General features: G+C 42.1%; 1 protein-coding gene across 7 annotated transcripts in view; it reads right to left on the bottom strand.

Moving 5' to 3' along the window:
* WNK2 (WNK lysine deficient protein kinase 2) overlaps window positions 1-19,585 on the bottom strand; it is a 312,062-nt gene that overhangs the window by 83,397 nt on the left and 209,080 nt on the right. For 5 of the 7 annotated variants that reach the window (XM_040359295.1, XM_040359293.1, XM_040359294.1 and 2 more), the window contains exons 12-17: window positions 18,837-19,331; window positions 11,167-11,457; window positions 10,994-11,043; window positions 7,948-8,113; window positions 7,749-7,865; window positions 5,849-6,019 (exon numbers count right to left, since the gene is read on the bottom strand). In XM_040359295.1, coding sequence (XP_040215229.1) covers window positions 5,849-6,019; window positions 7,749-7,865; window positions 7,948-8,113; window positions 10,994-11,043; window positions 11,167-11,457; window positions 18,837-19,331 — 1,290 coding nt within the window. The remainder of the gene's footprint in view (window positions 1-5,848; window positions 6,020-7,748; window positions 7,866-7,947; window positions 8,114-10,993; window positions 11,044-11,166; window positions 11,458-18,836; window positions 19,332-19,585) is intronic. The other 2 variants (XM_040359296.1, XM_040359298.1) reach the window with 2 other exon arrangements.

Genomic DNA, 19,585 nt, shown 5'->3' with positions numbered 1-19,585 from the left:
AACAGTCAGTTGTTATTAGCGGAGTGCCTCGGTATTGTATCATGGGCCCTAAAGGTTCAGGGACTAAAAGTGCTAAAAATGCAAAGAAACAGAAGGGTTCCCCCTCTAGCTCTGAGGATCTTAATCAGACTATGCCGGTTCTGTCCTCTCCTAAAAAGCTAGAAGATGCCGCCTTTGAGGAGCCATTAGGTGTGGTGGGTGCTGTGGCTGGCCCCATTCTGCCCGACCCAGTTTTTGTCACGCAGGATATGTTATCTGTCTCCCTGCAGGGGTTAGAACAGAGACTGACAACTTTACTTACTAATTCTCTTGCAGGCAAAAAGCAGACTAGATCTCCGTCCCCTAAGTTGGTGTCCTCTGATGCCGAGATTCTCTCCCCAGAGGAGTTAGAATCCCAGGAGGACCAAACGGAGCAGATCCTAGAAGGTTCAGACATTGAGGAGTCCACTATTGAGGAACCTTTTTCGGTTTCTCAAGCAGAGAATCTGTGGGTACAGTCTTTAACGGACATGGTCCGCTCAGCTTTTAAGCTGCCCTCGCCAGGACCTCAGATTCCTGCCGTGTCTTCTTTGGGCTCCTTAAAAGCACCATTAAGTAACGCAGTGTTTCCGGTTCACCCTTTGTTGGAAGACCTGATCTTTCAAGATTGGGCCCGGCCCGATAAAATTTTTGTGCCTCCTAAAAGGTTTTCTGTTTTGTACCCCATGGAGGAAAGTTTTTCAAAGAAATGGGTGCTTCCCGCTGTGGATGCGGCGGTCTCCTGCGTGAACAAATCTTTAACTTGCCCAGTAGAGAACATACAGATGTTCAAGGATCCGGTTGATAAGCGGTTGGAAACCCTTTTGAAAGCATCCTTTTCTACAGCAGGGGCAGTTGTGCAACCGGCCGTGGCTGCGATTGGCGTTTGTCAGGCGTTAAAAGACCAGACTAAGCAGATGTTAAGAGAGCTCCCGGCTCAGCAAGCACAGGATCTGGCCGACCTCCCCAGGGCTCTGTGTTTCGCGGTGGATGCCATAAAGGACTCCATCCAACAAGCTTCCCGTCTGTCGCTATTCTTGGTACATATGCGAAGTCTCCTGTGGCTAAAGAATTGGTCAGCAGAGAAGGCTTTTTGGGGAAGATCTGGATAAGTACATACAGACAATATCAAGTGGCAAGAGTACTCTTTTACCAGTAAAAAAGAGATTTCGAGGTCCGGCGTTTAAGCGGCAGCAATCCCCAGCCCCAGGGCCCTCGGCCCCCAGGCAGTATCGACGGCCTCCCACACGGTCAAACTTTGGTAATAAGTCGCAGGGACAGGCCGCGGGTGGCAAGCGACCATGGGCCCGCAAGCAAGTTAAACCTGCTCCAAAGTCAGCTTTATGAAGGGGCGCCCCCACTCAATCGGGTGGGGGGCAGGCTTCGATTCTTTGCAAAAGTTTGGGAAGCCAAGATCCCCGACAAATGGGTTCTTTCCTTGGTGGCGGCTGGCTACAAAATAGAATTTCGGGATTTTCCCCCTCCGCATTTTCAGGAATCAAGAATTCCAAGCGATCCGGAAAGGAAGGCTGCCTTGCTAACAGCCTTGGATCGTCTTCTAAACCAAGGGGTAATCGTAGAGGTACCAGTTCAGGAGCACAAGCTAGGCTTTTACTCCAATCTGTTTATCGTGCCAAAACCCAACGGCGATGTAAGGCCCATCCTGGATCTAAAGATTCTAAACTCTTACCTGAGGATTCGGTCCTTTCGGATGGAATCCATACGGTCTGCCGCCGCAGCCTTGCAGCAGAACGATTTTTTGGCCTCGATAGACATAAGAGACGCGTATCTTCATGTTCCAATTTTTCAGGGGCATCAAAAATTCCTACGCTTTGCAATCGCAGGGCGCCACTATCAATTTGTGGCTCTCCCTTTCGGGTTGGCTACAGCCCCCCGTGTGTTTACGAAGGTCCTGGCCCCCATCTTAGCCAATCTGAGGACCCAGGGAATCTTGATCCTGGCCTATTTGGACGACCTCCTGATCATAGATCACTCTGCTTCGGGCCTGGGTCGAGCGGTAGCCCTTTCAGTTCAGTGCCTCGAGGTATTCGGTTGGGTTCTAAACCAAGAAAAGTCGGCTTTACAGCCCACAAAACGATTGGAATACCTCGGCATGCTGCTAGACACGGAGCAGCAAAGAGTGTTTCTCCCTTTAGAGAAGTTCAAAGGGATCAAAAAATTGATCCAGTTGGTGCTAAGCAAAAGGGAGCCAACTATCCGATTGTGCATGAGATTACTGGGAAAAATGGTGGCCACCTTCGAGGCGGTGCCATACGCTCAGGCACACACTCGAATCCTGCAGACAACCATCCTGTCAGCATGGAACAAAGATCCACAACTCCTGGATCTTCCGTTGATCCTTCCATCAAGGGTCCGGCAAAGTCTCTACTGGTGGCTAAAGCCTCGGAACCTCCTAAAGGGAAAATCATTCAGTCCCATCATCTGGAAGTTGGTAACCACAGATGCCAACCTGAAGGGCTGGGGAGCGGTCTTGGATGGGCAAGTCCAGCAGGGGGTTTGGGCAGAGTCGGAAAGAGGGCTGCCAATCAATGTCCTGGAGATCAGGGCGGCACGCTTAGCCTTAAAAGCCTGGACGTCCAGACTTCAGGGGTTTCCAGTGAGAGTGCAGTCCGACAATGCCACGGCGGTGGCATATATAAATCACCAAGGGGGCACGAAAAGTCGAGCCGCCCAAAGGGAAGTGAGCTTAATTTTCCTGTGGGCAGAGTCGCATGTACCATGCATCTCGGCGATTTTTATCCCAGGGGTGGACAATTTACAGGCGGACTTCGTAAGTCGCCAGCAGCTGGTGTCAGGGGAGTGGTCCCTCCATCCCCAAGTCTTTCAGGAGATCTGCCAGAGATGGGGATCTCCGGATGTGGACATCATGGCATCAAGGTTCAACAGGAAACTGAGCAAGTTCATATCCCGATCAAGGGACCCTCTGGCCTGTGGAACCGATGCGTTGGTTTGTCCTTGGCATCCGTTCAGTCTGCTGTACGCCTTCCCCCCGTTACAGATGCTGCCCCGCCTGCTGCGCAGGATCAGGGTGGAGAACAGACCAGTCATTCTGATAGCCCCAGCATGGCCCCGGAGGTCGTGGTACTCACTAATCGTGAGAATGTCAGTGGGAGAACCATGGACCCTTCCACTTCGGCCAGACCTACTCTCTCAAGGCCCGATACTCCACCCTGCCTTACGGCATCTAAATTTGACGGCTTGGCGGCTGAATCCCTGATCCTCAGGGGTAGGGGCCTATCTAGCCAAGTTATTTCTACTCTGATTAAGGCTAGAAAACCAGTCTCCAGAGTAATTTATTACAGGGTCTGGAGGGCCTACGTAAGCTGGTGTGAGTCCCAGAGATGGCTTCCACGCAAATACACCGTTAACAGGGTATTGCGTTTCCTCCAGATAGGGGTAGATAAGGGCTTGGCCTTAAGTACTATTAAGGGACAGATTTCTGCCTTATCAGTATGGTTTCAGAGGCCGTTAGCCACGCACTCTTTGGTTAAAACCTTTTTACAGGGGGTCTTACGCATTAATCCCCCCATCAAGTCTCCGGTTTGTCCGTGGGATTTGAATCTTGTGTTGTCAGCGCTGCAAAAGCAGCCATTTGAGCCTCTGGCAGAGGTTCCATTGGTATTACTGACTCGGAAGTTGGTATTTTTGGTCGCTATGGCTTCCGCTAGAAGTTTCAGAGCTGGCAGCCTTGTCTTGTAAGGAACCATACCTCATTCTGCATAAAGACAGGGTGGTTCTCCGTCCACATCCGTCTTTTCTGCCTAAGGTGGTGTCCAGTTTTCACTTGAACCAGGATTTGGTCCTACCATCCTTTTTTCCAAAGCCCACTTCTAGAAAGGAAGGGTTGCTGCACACCTTGGATATTGTCAGGGCCATGAAGGCCTATCTCAAGGCTACAGAAGAGATTCGAAAGACGGATACATTGTTCATTCTGCCGGAAGGGCCCAAGAGAGGTCAGGCGGCAGCTAAAGCTACCATCTCTAGATGGATTAGGCAGTTAATCGGTCAGGCCTACGGCTTGAAGGGGTTGCCCCCTCCTTTATCAGTTAAGGCCCATTCTACTAGGGCCATGAGCGCCTCCTGGGCAGCACACCACCAGATCTCTATGGCTCAGGTTTGCAAAGCGGCAACCTGGTCATCGGTCCACACGTTCACAAAATTTTACCAATTGGACGTGAGAAGAAGGGCCGATGCAGCCTTTGGACAGGCAGTGCTGCAGGCTGCGATTTGAGATCCTTGAGATTCGGGGCACCCTTGGTTAATTAATGAATTAATTAAATTAATCAGAATAATTATTTTTTGTTGGATTTAATTTGGATTCATTATGATTTAAAGAATACTTTCTGAATTAAATCTCCTGGCTGAGATGTCTCCCTCCCCTCATTGGAAGCATTGCTTTCGGACATCCCACATAGTAATGAATATGCCGCTCTGTGTCCCGTGATGTACGGAAAAGAAAAGGGGATTTTTAATACAGCTTACCTGTAAAATCCTTTTCTTGGAGTACATCATGGGACACAGAGCTCCCACCCCTCTTATGGGGAACATTTTGGATGGCATACTGCTTGCTACAAAACTGAGGTACTCCTCCTATGGGAGGGGGTTATATAGGGAGGGGACTTCCTGTTTAAGATTGCCAGTGTCCATCACCTGAAGGTACTCCATATAACCCACATAGTAATGAATATGCCGCTCTGTGTCCCGTGATGTACTCCAAGAAAAGGATTTTACAGGTAAGCTGTATTAAAAATCCCCTTTTCTTTGGCATTATAAAAACCAAACTGAGAAGACTACCCAGTGCTGGCAGTTCTTAGCATATTAATCACATCTTTCCACGCGTAGGGTCAGGCCACATGGAATCAAAAGTAATCTATGCAATATGTGGATATTTAAATATATAATACATATTTATTTGAAATTAAAGATAATATTGTTTAATGAATTTTCCAATTTCATGATAATGCTTTGTCCTCTTTAAATATGTGGAGAATATGAACATTCATAAAAAAATATAACATTATTCATATATATCAAATATAGATTTTCTGCAGTTTTTGCCTCCTTTCACATGCCCTTAAAAGTGTTTATGGGCATGTGAAATGAGGCAATAGCAGAAGACGCAATAATGACACAGGAAGCCTTGCACTGGTCAAGTTTTGCTTGACGTGTACATCCACTATATAGTACATTTACCCATTAGGAAGTAATTGGAAGCATCAATATTTTTCTCAAATCACCTCTGCCCTATCACCAAGGATACATAATAATGGAAGAAAAAATGACAACCTGCCAGCAATGTGGATTGTCACTGGTTCACATATATGACAGCTTGTACTGGATACTAGGGGATATTATTACATGAACACTCTTGTCATACAATAAACAAGCCATTATCTCTACCTGCTCACAGATGGTTTTATTGATCTATTTTTACAAAGTTATAAGTACACTGTGGCTGGTATTTTTTCAGATAGATGGGTCGAGCAGCCATATTCTAGGCAGGCAAAAAATAAGTGTCTTGCTTTTTTTTACCTACGGCAGTAAACATCTTATAAAAGATTTTGTATTGTGCATTTAAGATGACCATCACTGTTATTCATTACATATCCCTGCCTTTGCAGTCCAACTTCGAATAAATAACCCTGCAATAAAAGTAATTTATGCAGCTAAGAAGCAGGTGCTGACAGCCGGGGGTGGACAGCAGTCAATTTGCAATTTGCTTAGAGCAACAGATCTGGTTTCACAGGGTGTTCTGGGTAATCCAGAAAGAAAGGCACTGAGCATCCCAAATAGGATGTGTGTACTGTACCTCCCTCATTTCTGCCTTGAAGGAGTCAGCCTGTTGAGGACTTGCCCCTTGATCGGAGCTTCTCTCGCCTTCAGTGTCTTCGCTCAGCATGTCCTCTGCCTTGTCGATGACATCCTTCATCTGCTCAATGAAAATCTCTTTCTCCATCTGCAGTATGAATTCATTTTCCACCTGGAAGCATACAGATATGTTAATTCACAGAACAGTCTTGCCGCATTCACAAAGCATAATATCAGAATGGCAATGCCAAGCACTTCTGAAATGATATACAGTTGCATCCCCTACCTTTGGTTTATGAAAACTGAAAACTTGGAACCCATCATCCTATTACAGCTGGGGGAACTGTTCTCCCAAAGGGAAGAAAGACTGCTAAAGAAATTTTAATTGCACTCGTTCATATCGTGGCTTCTTCTAATAACCACATTATCCCACATTGTAAGACATTTCAAAGGCTATCAGAACAAGCTAATGTAAAGAGAGAATATAATAGCTGGCTTTACGGTTATGTATGGATGGTTATACAGAGCCTAGATTTTGGCTAGTGATGTAACCAGACAGCACTGTTTTTAGAAATCATGCTGCCTTATGTACATTTAAATGATGCACCCTTTATATTTGCCCTATTCCTCACCATGTTATATATTTAAAAATGTAAAACCTAAAGCTAAACGTGAAGGCGAACCACTAAATAAACAGGTGAAATACATATATGGGAACAGTTTTACCTGTCAAAGGATTTGTCCATCCGGTTCTGAGATTTACATAGCTTTGTGACATTACACAGCCCTGTCTGGCAGAGCGAGAGACCCAATTTTCTTTTCTTGCTGCAGTTAGGTTACATTTGCAGCCAGTGACTGGATTGTATAAAGGAGAAGCTGCAAACTGATGAGCTAGTCATTCTTTCCTATCATCAGCATGTTCTTTAGTAGCACATAGGCACTGAAGCCCAACTGACCGACTACTTGTGCTGCTTCTTCCTCTATCACTCGGAGCTATGCTGTACAGGGACCTACAATAGACTTGTGCTTAGAAATGAATGTTTCTCAATAATACATCATTGAACGTATTTTTTATACCTACCTAAATTTCGGCTTTAAAACCAAGAGTGGTAGATCTACAGTAGAGCACTTTACATATAACACTATCAATGAAAGAATGGTTATATGAAAATTGTTTTATAGAGTCCTGTTACTCTTCTATGTAGCACGGTTCTACTATTAATTTACCAAAACGGTTATAGGATGTGCTTGCAAAAAAGGCATGAGCAAAATTGTAAGTTATTTAATGCTGCCTCTGCATACTCTACTGCCATGGGCAGAGCCATATGACAGTCTCATAGTAAATATGGCTTGTTATTTGAGCATAACTAGCTACATGTGCTACAAATCTTCGTAAAATACATTGACACAGAAATAATGTGTGCTCAAAGTTTTGCACCAATGCTTCCACACCAGTAACCACTGCACTCATTTTTAGAAGGCAAAAACATCCATATGTCTCTTTCTACATTGCCAGACGGCGGTTCTTGTCAATCTTGGCACTGTATTCTTAAAAGGTGACTACAATGTGCTACATGCCTGACAAAAATTGTTTACAACTCTAAAATATTACCGTACATACCTGTATATAAACACAGCTTTTAGCTTATATCCTGCACTGTATATAACAGCTGGAATCTGAGAACTGCTGAGAGCAGCACAGATGCTCTTCTTTCCTTCATGTTTAACTAAATCTGCTAATGGATTGCAAAGCACATATCACGAAAAGGCCTTAATTGTTGCTAACCTTCCACAGTCTTCCATATCCTCTGGAGGCAACTAAATGCAAATTTCACAAATAATGCAAAGCACTAGATGAATATTAACTTGACAACCCCCCACCCCCACCCCACTTGCCTTACCATATATGTAGCAATCTCCTCTGGTGCATCGCCATCCAAGTCAAATTTGAAAGTAACCATTTTGTGGTTGTGAGTTTCCAGCTGGCATTCTACCATCTTGTCTCCAGTGTTGCACACCTGCAGGAAATGGTCATGTAACATTACGATATAATGCCATCTGTATGCAAGTATTAATCCCCAAAAATGGGCTTGGGCTTACATTAAGAATAGTTAGTTTAGGCTTATTGGTCTTTTCCTGGCGGGAGCGAGTCCGCGATGACCTTCGATGATGTTTCTTGGCTGGCTTTCCATCAGGTTTACCGCCAGGTATACCCTCGTATCCATCACTCATTTCTCTACCAGAGGCAGCATCGGAACCTATGTAACTAAGTAACAGTACAAATACAGATTTTAGTCATTAAATTTATTGATATAGGTCCCTGTGACTTTTTCCAAAACTTACACAGAGTACAAATACTTTGGAAATTTGAACATCCCAGGGTATGTCTTGTGAAAATTTCCTCCCAGAAACGGGAAGGGTAAAGACTGATTGTTTATTGGTTTATGGTGGTGAATGAAGGCGACAACAGCTTCTGTTCTCATGAATCCTAGGGTGTTATTGTGTTTCAAAGAAAAAGAGAAAAAAAAATGAAAAAAGGGAAAACAGGGGAGACAGAGGGGTGTTCCAGGACTCATTGGGCTAGCCTAGTTTAAGGTCCTACTCACAAATAAAGGTTGTGCCACCTCCGTTCTGTAGAAACAACCAGTACAGTATATTGTTGGATTCATTATCTAGGAATGGGTGAAAATGATGAGATTGTGCTTCACAAATTTACAGGAATTTATCATAAAGCTGGGTTCACACATGTCCAGCTGCGGTTTGCAGTCAGGAGCGTTTCCGTTCACCTGTTCAGGTTTTGCACCAGAACCAGGGCCTTTAAAAACTGCACCACGGTCATCCCAGACATGTGTAAACAGGCTCCATTGAGAGCCGGTCACATTCATATGTTACGTGAGCCCAGCCTAAAGAAGTATGCTTGTTTCTCAATATATCTTTTTGGTTACAAGCATCGTTTAAGGCTTCTAGAGTGGCATAAAGTCACTGAGGTTGATTTACTAAAACTGGAGAGTGCAAAATCTGATGCTGCTATGAATGGTAGCCACAGGGTCATGTATAGTAGTTTCTAGGCAGTTGCGCTTCGAGGCATTTTTTTGAAACACAAAGAATGCATTCAGAAGCTGAGCTTACAGGCATTTCAAGTGCCAAACGCTTCTAAACGCTGTAACGCGCATTTAGCCACCTTTTGTTTACAGGCTTTTTCATTTTTGGCCATTTTGAAAAAATGCTTCTAAACGCAAACGCGGCAAAAGCAAACGCAGACGTTTTAAATGTGGGTTACTATCTGTCAAGTTAAATCATTTAGGAGAGGTTGTAAAAACATCCCTTGTACATGAAGCCTAAACCTGGGAGGGACAGGGGATATGAAAGTTTAGTAGTAATGAAAGTTAATAGTTTCTGGATCTTTTAACAGATCGCCATATTTGAAAGACTGTGTACACTAAGAGGGTTCAAGTTTGGGGGGACATGAGAGCCAAGGAATGGATTGAGCGGGGCATTTTTAGATACGTGTAAGGTTACCAATAGTAGAAGTTGGGCAGCATAATAGGTTACCAATGTTAGAAGATAGGAAGCATATTTAAATGCAGGCATGTTTCAGCATCTTGCAGTCCACAATATAACAGTATTCTGGGAGGAAATAGAAGCAGCTCATGGAGCCAATCAGTTGTGATCCATTGCAAGAACAGGTTGAAAGAAACAGTACAGTGACAGATGAGATTATTAGTGTATTGCTTCTCATTTTACTGTCCAGTCACAGGGATAGGAGACCTGTAAGCAAACGTGTAGCATAGAAAGATCTGGTCCCCTACCTTTTAAGATAGGACCGTGCTGTGGGACACAGCTCCTTATATTACAGAACTAGTTGGACAAATACAAACCCTTTGGCAACTAAAAAAGCTCGTGTGCATTTAGCTGTTTAGCTTTAAATTGTTTCTAGAGTCGAGACTTTTTTTTAAGCTTTGGATCGAGCGAGGAAGGGATAGAACCCATGTCAGGTTTTTATTGCTGAATGTGCCCCTATTTGCCCTAGTAACCATGGTCATGAGGACAGTAAGCGGGGAGGAAAATAAAATGTTGGAGTTGTCACCAGAACTGGAATAGGAGTGGTCCAATGAGGACACAATGTGGGAACAACTGTCACCTAAAGGAATCCATGACTTGAGAAAGAAAATCTTTCACTTAATCTACTAGACAAATTGTATATGTAATATCTCCAATTAGATTGGACACAAAATAAAAACTAATGAGAAAAGCTTCTGGGCCTGCATCCCTTTAGACATGTTCCTATTGGGAGTAGCTCACTTAAAATGACATTTTTGTTGCAGGGGATGCCTGAAAGCTGACGTACATCCAAGTGCAGACTTCTGGAAAAATCAGTGCGTCAATCGCACAAAGCAGGAAATGTTGTTTCTGAGGGGCATTCTGTACATATTCTGTGTACAGAACACCTCCAGGTAGCCATATTAAATGTTCTGAAAATTACAGCAGCTGCAGATTAAAAAATACCCTTCCTTTACAAGAACTTTCATTTACAATATTACTGTGTCTCAATTGTATACACCATCTTATTTATTCTTTATTTGCGATTTGTATTCCCACCCACGAAAGTGGAGTTAACCCTTAAATGAGCAAAAAAGTTATTTATTTTGCACATAAGATGACTGTAGATTCCTTGAAAATACAAGCGACATTGAACTATTTATCATTGCTCGTATTTCTGCAGGTGGGAGGTACCCATTGTACAATGGTTTGGATAATCCTCCTTGTGAGCAGGCGCGATCTTCTCCTATACGATTAAAAAAGAAGGGGGAAATGTACAGTATCCCAAATATATTGCAGCAGTGTCAGTTAAAATAAAAAAATGTAATGGCAATCAGATGGCTTACTCAAGCGCATGAAGATGGCTCTGTGCACCTTGTTTTTAGGGACATATCTATTAGTCTAAGGTCACTAAAAATCATTACACTGCTCCCCTAACAAAAAAAAAGCCAGAAAATGGAGGAGGATTCAGAATTAGTAGTACTGCAATTATAAAACAAAATGTTCATGTAAATGTCATACTTCTAGAAATTTCTACTTTAATCTCACTGATAAACAATACAGCTAGTGCCTACAATAACATTGCTGATGGACAGAAATAACTCACTTATCAAAGCTTTGATTTGAGCTTGGCAGATTTTCTTGATTGTGCTGCTCCTAAAACATGAAATGATAAAAAATTTGTTTATAAAAAATAAAAAACACTTTTTACATCAGCAGAGACATTACAAATATTTCAACTTTGAGGCCAGCCTAAGTAAAAGAAATGTAAAAATCTACCTCATGAGCAGATTCTGCAAATGACTGTCTCGCTTGGCACTGAGTGAGGTTATGCGACTCAGGAGCCTGGGAAATGCCAGTACTTGGATAGGACATACTCTGATTCTCAGCCAAGACTGCCTCAGAATGTGGCATGGTAAGTGGTAGAGAAGGTTGAGCAAGGTAATCTTGTCCTAGCAATGGTTGGGAAATTTCTGAGGGGAAGTGCACTGGTGGCGACATCATCGTTACAACTGGCAACACTCCTACAGGGGTAGTGAAGTCCACTTTATACTGGGAAAGACCAATGACCTGTACAACATGATTGATGAAAAGTGGTTATTTCAACAATCCAGTTCAATCCCATAAATAGATATTTGAGAAAAATACACATAGCCAACTGTTTGTGAACACCCCATCTTCACATCTAAAACTCGTTGGGCATTCCATTCTAAAATATTCTGGATTACCTTCCTCCTTCTCTTACAAATTTAACAGCCTCTATCTTTTAAAAAGCTTTTCACAACATTTTGGGGTGTCTGGGCAGATTTGCTACCATGTAGGCAATAGAGCATTTGTAAAATCTGTTCCAGTTGAAAAAAGTGTTAAGCAGAGTGGTCAAAGCTCAGGCCAATTAAGTTCCTCTTCACCAAAAACGTATCTTGCCATGTATTTTTGGGACTGGTTTGTGCACAGGGGCACACACAGCTAGGCTGGAACAGAAAAGGGCCTTCCTCAAACTTTTGGCTCCGAGTTAGAAAAGCACAATGGTCTACAATGTCTTTGTATGTTGAACTCAATTTAGAAAGGGGTCTACATAATTTTGGCCATAAATTGTATACCAAAACTGATTCACATTAAAACATTCTCAAAGGAAGACCAGCCGACAAGGAAGAGTTAGAAAAGGTGTTCACCCACAGGTCCCTTCAATCATTTGTTTTATGTCCCCTTAAAAGCTCTTTGTACTTAACAACTGTGTTCTTTAACTTAAAATTTTATGGGGTTGATTTACTAAAATTGGAGAGTGCAAAATCTGGTGCAGCTGTGCATAGTAGCCAAGCAACTTCAGCTTGTTCAATTTTGTTTTGACAAAAAAAAAACTGGAAACCGATTGGTTTCTATGCAGGGCTGCACCAGATTTTCGTAAATCAACCCCTATATTCAAACAGGGCTGTTTATTTCTGTTGCCCAGGAATAACATTTGACCTACCCATTGCGACATTCTTATTTGCATGGCTCATATGAACAAGCAATTGAAAAACAACCAATTGTACAGGTTGGACAACCCGTCAAGAAAGCTACTGTATTCTTGTGTAAAAAGCTTCTTTGGCAGAGTCTGTCTGCATTAACTATCTTTCTTCTCCCCTGTGCCCACACTATAAAAAAATAAAACATTCAAGTAAGGCCCCATGCACACGAGACGCTGGTAAACGCGTGTTCAGAGGCAATGAACACATTCAATGTTATCCTTATGTGTCCATGCACACAGTCACGTTTTTCTGCGTCTTTCGGCAGTTGCGTTTATGCTCATTTTTTCAGAAGCAAAAAAATGGGTTCAGACGCAAAAGTTTACGCGTTTCAGACGCAAAACGCGGTACCAGCGTTTTGCACGCGATTTCATTTGTAGGCGTTTTTAAAGGTGACCTATTTTTTTACATTAGAAATCTCAAAAATGATGGCAAATGATGAAAAACCATTAAAAACAACTGTAATGGCTTGCATTGCATTGTGGACAATCCGCAACTTGTGCCAGGTGACGTGGCCAGTGGACAATCCACAACTTGTGGTAGGTGACGTGGCCAGGTGATGTGGCAGGTGACGTGGCAAGTGGACAATCCACAACTTGTGGCAGGTGACATGGCAGGTGACGTGGCCAGGTGACATGGCAAGTGAACAATCCACAACTTGTGGCAGGTGTCTAGGTCAGGTGATGTGGCAAGTGGACAATCCGCAGCTTGTGACAGGTGACGTGGCAAGTGACACGCTAAATACAAGTATACTGCTGCTGCTCTTAGCTGCTACTCACTCTGGTCTCACAAAACGTCTTAAATGGTTAAATAATAGTTTTTTGAGCTTAGGGAGGGTCTTATGATGTTTCTTAACTAAACGCTTATAAACGCAAACGCGGTAAAACGCCACAAAATTCGTGGCAAAACGGGCGTTTTAAACGCCGGTTTTTGCGTTTGAAATATGTGTTTAGATGAGTTTGCATCTGCGTCTCGTGTGCATGGGGCCTAAGACTCGTGACATGGGTCCACTGGCAATCTTGAGCACCTGAGGGCAGTCAGGACAAGCCTGCATTGTTCCAACATCATCCACACAGAAACTTTTGTCTTTACATCTTGTTCAACTAAAACTATCCATCAAACAACTTCTCATGCTACACAGTTTTGTTAAATTCTGTCAATCTGACAGATGAAGTAATATTTGACTGTGCGCCCTTTATTAGCGGATTCTACAAACTACAGAAAGGAGTTTTTATCATGTCCCAGGTAATTATATATATATATATATATATACATATACATACATACATACATATATACACACACACACACACACACACATAATATATATATATATATATATATATATATATTTACACACATACACACAGCAGCTGAAAGGAGAAAAGTGAGTTGCTAATAAATCATATTTCAGAGCACATTATTAAACAGATTAAAATGCGTAAAATATCAAATGATGATGTAAAACTGGAAATAAAGAGTAGGGTAGGAAAAAAAGATTGCATGCTCTCAGAATCAAAGCATAGTCATCTTTTTTTTCTTTTTTATAAAAACAGAAAATGCTTCTCGACATGCGCCTTGTAACTAGGAATTGCAAAATGTTAAAGTAGTAGTACATTTCATTTCAACACTGTACAAAGCTAAACATAATTTGAAACAATAAAATGCCTTATTGGTGCAGACAAATAAAGATCTACCTTATAACTTTTGTTAACATTTCTGTCCCCTTTGGGACAAAGTACATCTAGAACTTTTTCCCATGTTGCCAAGTGCTTTCCAACACTACACTATCTTGCCTCACTCAATCCGACAACAGCTTTGAAGGAGACGGCTGACTCATATATGCAGCTTTTCTCAGCAGTGAACAGTTTCCACAGACAAGTAACTGCAAGAGGAATGCAGAGCCTGGCTTTTTCCCATTCCCTCTGCATTCTTCTTGCCACTACTGGTTTTTGGAGTGCGCTTATAAGCTGCATTTATGAATCTGCAGTCTCCTTCAAAGGTGTTGTCAGTGTGACCACGGCAGAAGGGAAGGGGGGCAGGTCAGACCTTGTAACTTTGCTTAGAAAGCACTTGGTAACATGAGACAAAGTCCTAAATCGAGAATAGAACTGTAACAAAAATTACCATGATTGATCATTTTTAAATAAAATATGTTTGCTAGAATGAGGTTCAAAAATGTGATGTTGTAGGTTCCAAATGAATAAACACAAACATTCACCTAACAAAACTTTGAACGTAGATCACTAGGCAGATTTGAATCTTTCCATTGTTAGATTTTCTGAACTAATCCAAAATATTAGATGTTGGTATGTGGTACTTTATTTTGCACCTTTAGTATGATAGATAAAGCGCAGTATCTTTACAATTTACTGACGTTTAATATCCAAGATTAATCCTTTTGTACCCGCGAAACATATCTATTTCGTTATGTGCTCTATTTTCTTGAAATGAAGAAAACATCCCATAGTGCAATGATTTACTACTACTGTGCTAAGACAGCTCAGGGGAGCTTGTACAAAGGCATCAAGCTGGCATCTCTGTAATGATGGACAACACAATCTCTGATGGAAAGAACTTTCCTAGAAATTATAAAATTATTAGTTTAAAAAGACTTAGAGAAGGTCTTGCTTTTGGAAGAGTGGCATAAATGTCCATTGCTTACATCTTTCCCATCATTTAAATGTTAAATAAGATAAACTGCTTATATTTTATAGGGCATCAGTTATGGCCAGTCCGACATCCTTTTTCCTTTTATATGTAAAAAATATACAGAAAGGATATGTTATTAAAGCAACTGACTTTACAAAACCCGTCACAAACCATGGCAATTTAAACTGAGCATAAGTTAAAGCGGAGTTTCACCCAAAAGATGAACTTCCGATTTAAGCACTTCTCCCCCCTTACATGCCACATTTGGCAAGTCATTTTTTTTGGGGGGGGGGGGGAGTGGGTGACTACTTTAGAGGGAGACTTCCTGTCCCACTTCCTCCTTTTGCCTAGGTGACTCCTCCCCTCCCCCTAGGCGGCCCCTTCCTCTCGGCAATCTTGTGGGACATGCAGACTTGCGCATGCTCAGAGTGTGCCCGGCTATGAAGCCGCAAGCTGTCACGGCCAGGTGCCCACAGTTCCAATGGAGGCGCCGAGGAGAGGAGCTCCGTGCAGCTGCATCGCTGGACCGTGAAACGGGTCAGTGTCCATTTATTAAAAGTCAGCAGCTAAACTTTATGTAGCTGCTGACTTGATAAACAAAAGAAAAACTTGGAACTCCGCATTAGTTACCACATGCCTCAATTATCAATAGGGAGGCTAACAGAAAATATCAAGCTTTGCTCATAACTGTATCTGCAGATCTGTAGATCTACTGATCACCTTGACAAATACAAATGATACTGATGCTTTTAGAGTAAACATCCATCTTCTTGTGTAAACATTTCTCAAACAAAATGCCACTGGAACAATGTTTGCACATACTGTCCTCTAATACAATGTGAAAATAGATATTGTTGTATATTGGTCAAATTTAAACAATTCAATGGGCCATATATACAGTACATTTTTAGCTGCTCCCACTACATCGATAAAAGTCCAAATTTTGATTGTTTGACATATATGACCTATGGCATTTGTGATACTACAGTGCTAAATTGCTTGATTCCCCCATAAACACAATCAGCGTAAATAGGGAAACATTCCCGCCATGCTAATGTGTTCTGACGGAGAGGGGAGGGGGCACAAGGAGCCTTCCCTGACAGCAGAACACAATGATTAGCGTTGCCGGCTTATATCGGACAGCACCAATTGCTCAGGAAAAACTTGACAGGCTGGTTGTACCCAAGTCAATAGATGAATAGATGGGCAAACAGGATGCCCATAAATGGATTGAAATTCGATCCATGTATGACTGGCTTTAGAAAATGCTTCTCTCAGAGAATGATGTAGAGCGGAAGAGGTAGGAATAGCTACCCAAAAGGCCAGCAACATAAGCTAAAAGGGGGGCTCCATTACCACAGGAAGAACAAAGGAAAGTCTGTACCAGAGGGGACTTAACGAGACCAAGGAAGGATTTTCACCTGGGGATGATACTAAATCTACATTACGGGAGCACTTGGTTTTCTGAAATCGCTTGAGTAAAGCTTGGAGCCCTGTGCTATAAAAATTGTGAACGATAACACAAGCCACGTAACATTTTAGTGTATCCCTAATACATAAAGACCATTGAAAATACTAATTTGCTAGAAAGGCTAGGTAGTATGTGCATGTGGATTGCATGCAAATCTAACAATCTGTATGTCTTGTATTTTTTTCCAAAAATTGGAAGATGTTTGTATGTACAGCATTCTTGTTTAGTAAAGACATTAATATACTACAGAGGATTTGGTTTCCTTGCTTTACTGCAAAGTGACCTAAAAGATACAAAGCTAAACATCTTCTCTAGAAGCTGTTTTTACTAAAAGATTAATAGTAAATATGGCAACACCCAAAACCGGATTCAGAAGAGAAAAATAAAGTTTACTTTGTGCACTTTAAACTGAAGCCTGCTTAAGGTCTGTTTAAAAGCTTATATAAAAGCTACAGTGGTCACTCCCACTCTCAGAATAATCAATACCCATGTGGATGAGGCCCAACTACATTGTCATCTTTACTGACCTGTTTGCAATGTGTTTGCAATAACTCTGCAAAACCAAAAGTTCCTGAAAGCTATGGATGCCTATTGTTATAACAGATGGCAGATACATTTGCAATCCCACAATCTGTACATTATATGTGTTAAAAGGTCTTCAAAAGAAAGTTAAATCATGGGCATTGATACATATGTGGGTTGTTGAGTATTTTTACTTCCCTGGGCTTCTCCATTAAAGTAGCTCTAAACCATAACTCTGATTTACAGTGCTTAGCTGAACCTAAACAACTGCCCTTTTTCATAACACTTTGTCATCCTTTTTTGCAACTTGGAGCTGCCGATTTCCCCCAGCCTCTTTTAGCAACTTCCTGTCTACCTGCACTTGCTGCAGCTTAGACTGTTTATCATTGCTCTGGACAAATTTACTGATATTGACAAAAGGTAGACCCTTGCCTGTGCAAGATTTACCCTCGCTATGAATCCTGATAACCATTGGCTGTGATACGCAATGTGATGTCAAATCCCATATTGTTAAGTTGTCACCCACTCCCTGAGCAGCGCTGTTGATTACAACAGTTTCAGAGGGTATGCATATGGGAGAACAGCAGGCAAACTCTTGTGGCGTTGCCAGCACAGGATTTTGTTTGTATTTTTTTTTTTTACTTTTGCTGCAACACTTAATGCCCATCTCCAGGGAAAGGAAACTCCTCTGCAAGGGTTATGAATGTTTATTTAGGTCTAGAAAAAAAAAAAAAAAAGAGGCATATTGGCATATTCATTACTGTATAAGCAGACCAACTGAATAAAAGGAAAACTAAGAGGGTTCAGTTGGCCTTCAATCTATCAACAAATAGAAAAAAACGAATTTTGGCTGTGCAAACATTCTAAAGCCCAACTTCGAGAAACCTAAAAATCCTCCCTTGCATATGGGAAGCACCCCTGGCAGATAGCACTCTCACATGCGCCAGCAGCGGACTATTACCCATCGTCCTCACATCCAATATAGGGCTATGCTCCCTGCATCAGTCTTGACAACTGTGGGGACCGGTCTAGTGGTAAAGTAAATATGCTTTAGCAGGTGCCCCAGACAAACGAGCAGGTAACCCTTGCAAAGTGGGTGCAGCCCCACTGCAAGGGAAGCTTTTTTAGGTTTCCTGGAGCTCAGTACTAACAAAGAATTTATTTTTATTAATTGGATTTAGTTGTACTTATAATTTTAGGCATTCTATACTTGTCCTAAATATTGCTTATAATTTTTGTTATGGATGCAGACGATTGATTTTGATGTAAAATTTTCTGTGGATATAAGGAGATACACATAACAGCCTTACACATTAACTTGCCAATTCTGAGCTAAAATTCTGTCATAATTGTTACATATTAACAGTCAATTTTATTTCTCCAGATTAACATGCTTATCACTAACGTCTGCTAATAAACGCAAGTAAAGTCAAATTGTGCAATTCCTTGTGTACAACCGGTTTCTGCTGCTACATAGAGATAATAAAAATGAAATTTTCTTTTCCTCCTTTTCTAGCATGAGATAAAATGAACTACTACTTTAAATTCTGGCAGCCTTGTCCACATGCCCATATAATGTATGCATGATAACACATACGGCCAACATGTCTAAATGGCTAGATCATGCCTGGATGCTCTTTCTGCAGAAGGAGCATTGTATGTGTGTTGACAGTTTTTCCTCTGTTGAAATGAGATCTCTCGGACCTACCAATCGTGTCCTTGGTCCAAATCCATGGTTAAGGTCTGTATTTTTGTTTTGTGACAAAAGTACAACTCAGAGTAATGTCGCAAAATATTACCTGGTTCCCAGCCCCAGATGTAGTCTGATCGGGAGGATGGATTATGCTTGGATGATGTGACTGAGGAGGAAGAGGAAGATGGGATTGTTGTGACACGGGCGGAACACTTGGAGAGAGATGAACAGAAGGGACATCACTCTGAATGATCTGCTGAAAAGAGGCCTGGTACGTGTGTGACTGGGGATGCTGTGGCAGCGGCATTGGTATTCCTGGCATGCCAGATGTTGCCACTGCTAATAAAGATACAGGCGCACCCTGGATATTTGGCACAAGATTAGTCTCATATTGTAGCACCAACTGTGGTTTGACTGTCTGCCCTGACGGGGGCCCTGCAGGGGTGACAGGAAGGTTGGGCATAACCACACCTGGAGGGAAATACTGACAGGGAGCAGGCAGGGGAGTGATACAGACAGTAGGTAAGTCAGAGAGATTGGCAGGGAGGCTCTCGAGTCCTGTAAGAGGAGTAACTGCTGGTATGAGAGGATACGGAGGAAGCTGAAAAACAATGCACAAAAAAAACAAAAAACAAAAAATAAAAAAACATTATTGCTGTTTATACAACACTGTACATTCTCAACACACATAGTACTTCATTAATATCCAAGTCTGGGGCATCCTCTTGAAAATGCAAAAGCTCTAAACATTTTGGCAATTAATCTTAGCAAAAAAAATTGTTCATATTTTTATTTGTCGATGCTGGTGGGCTGAATCAACCACAGAGGTGAGACAAGCTGTAAGATCTTGCCACC

The sequence above is a fragment of the Rana temporaria genome, chromosome 7, assembly GCF_905171775.1.
Source record: "Rana temporaria chromosome 7, aRanTem1.1, whole genome shotgun sequence".
Lineage (NCBI taxonomy): Eukaryota > Metazoa > Chordata > Amphibia > Anura > Ranidae > Rana > Rana temporaria.
The sequence above is the reverse complement of the archived record's forward strand: the minus strand, read 5'-3'. Positions and strand labels throughout refer to the sequence as shown.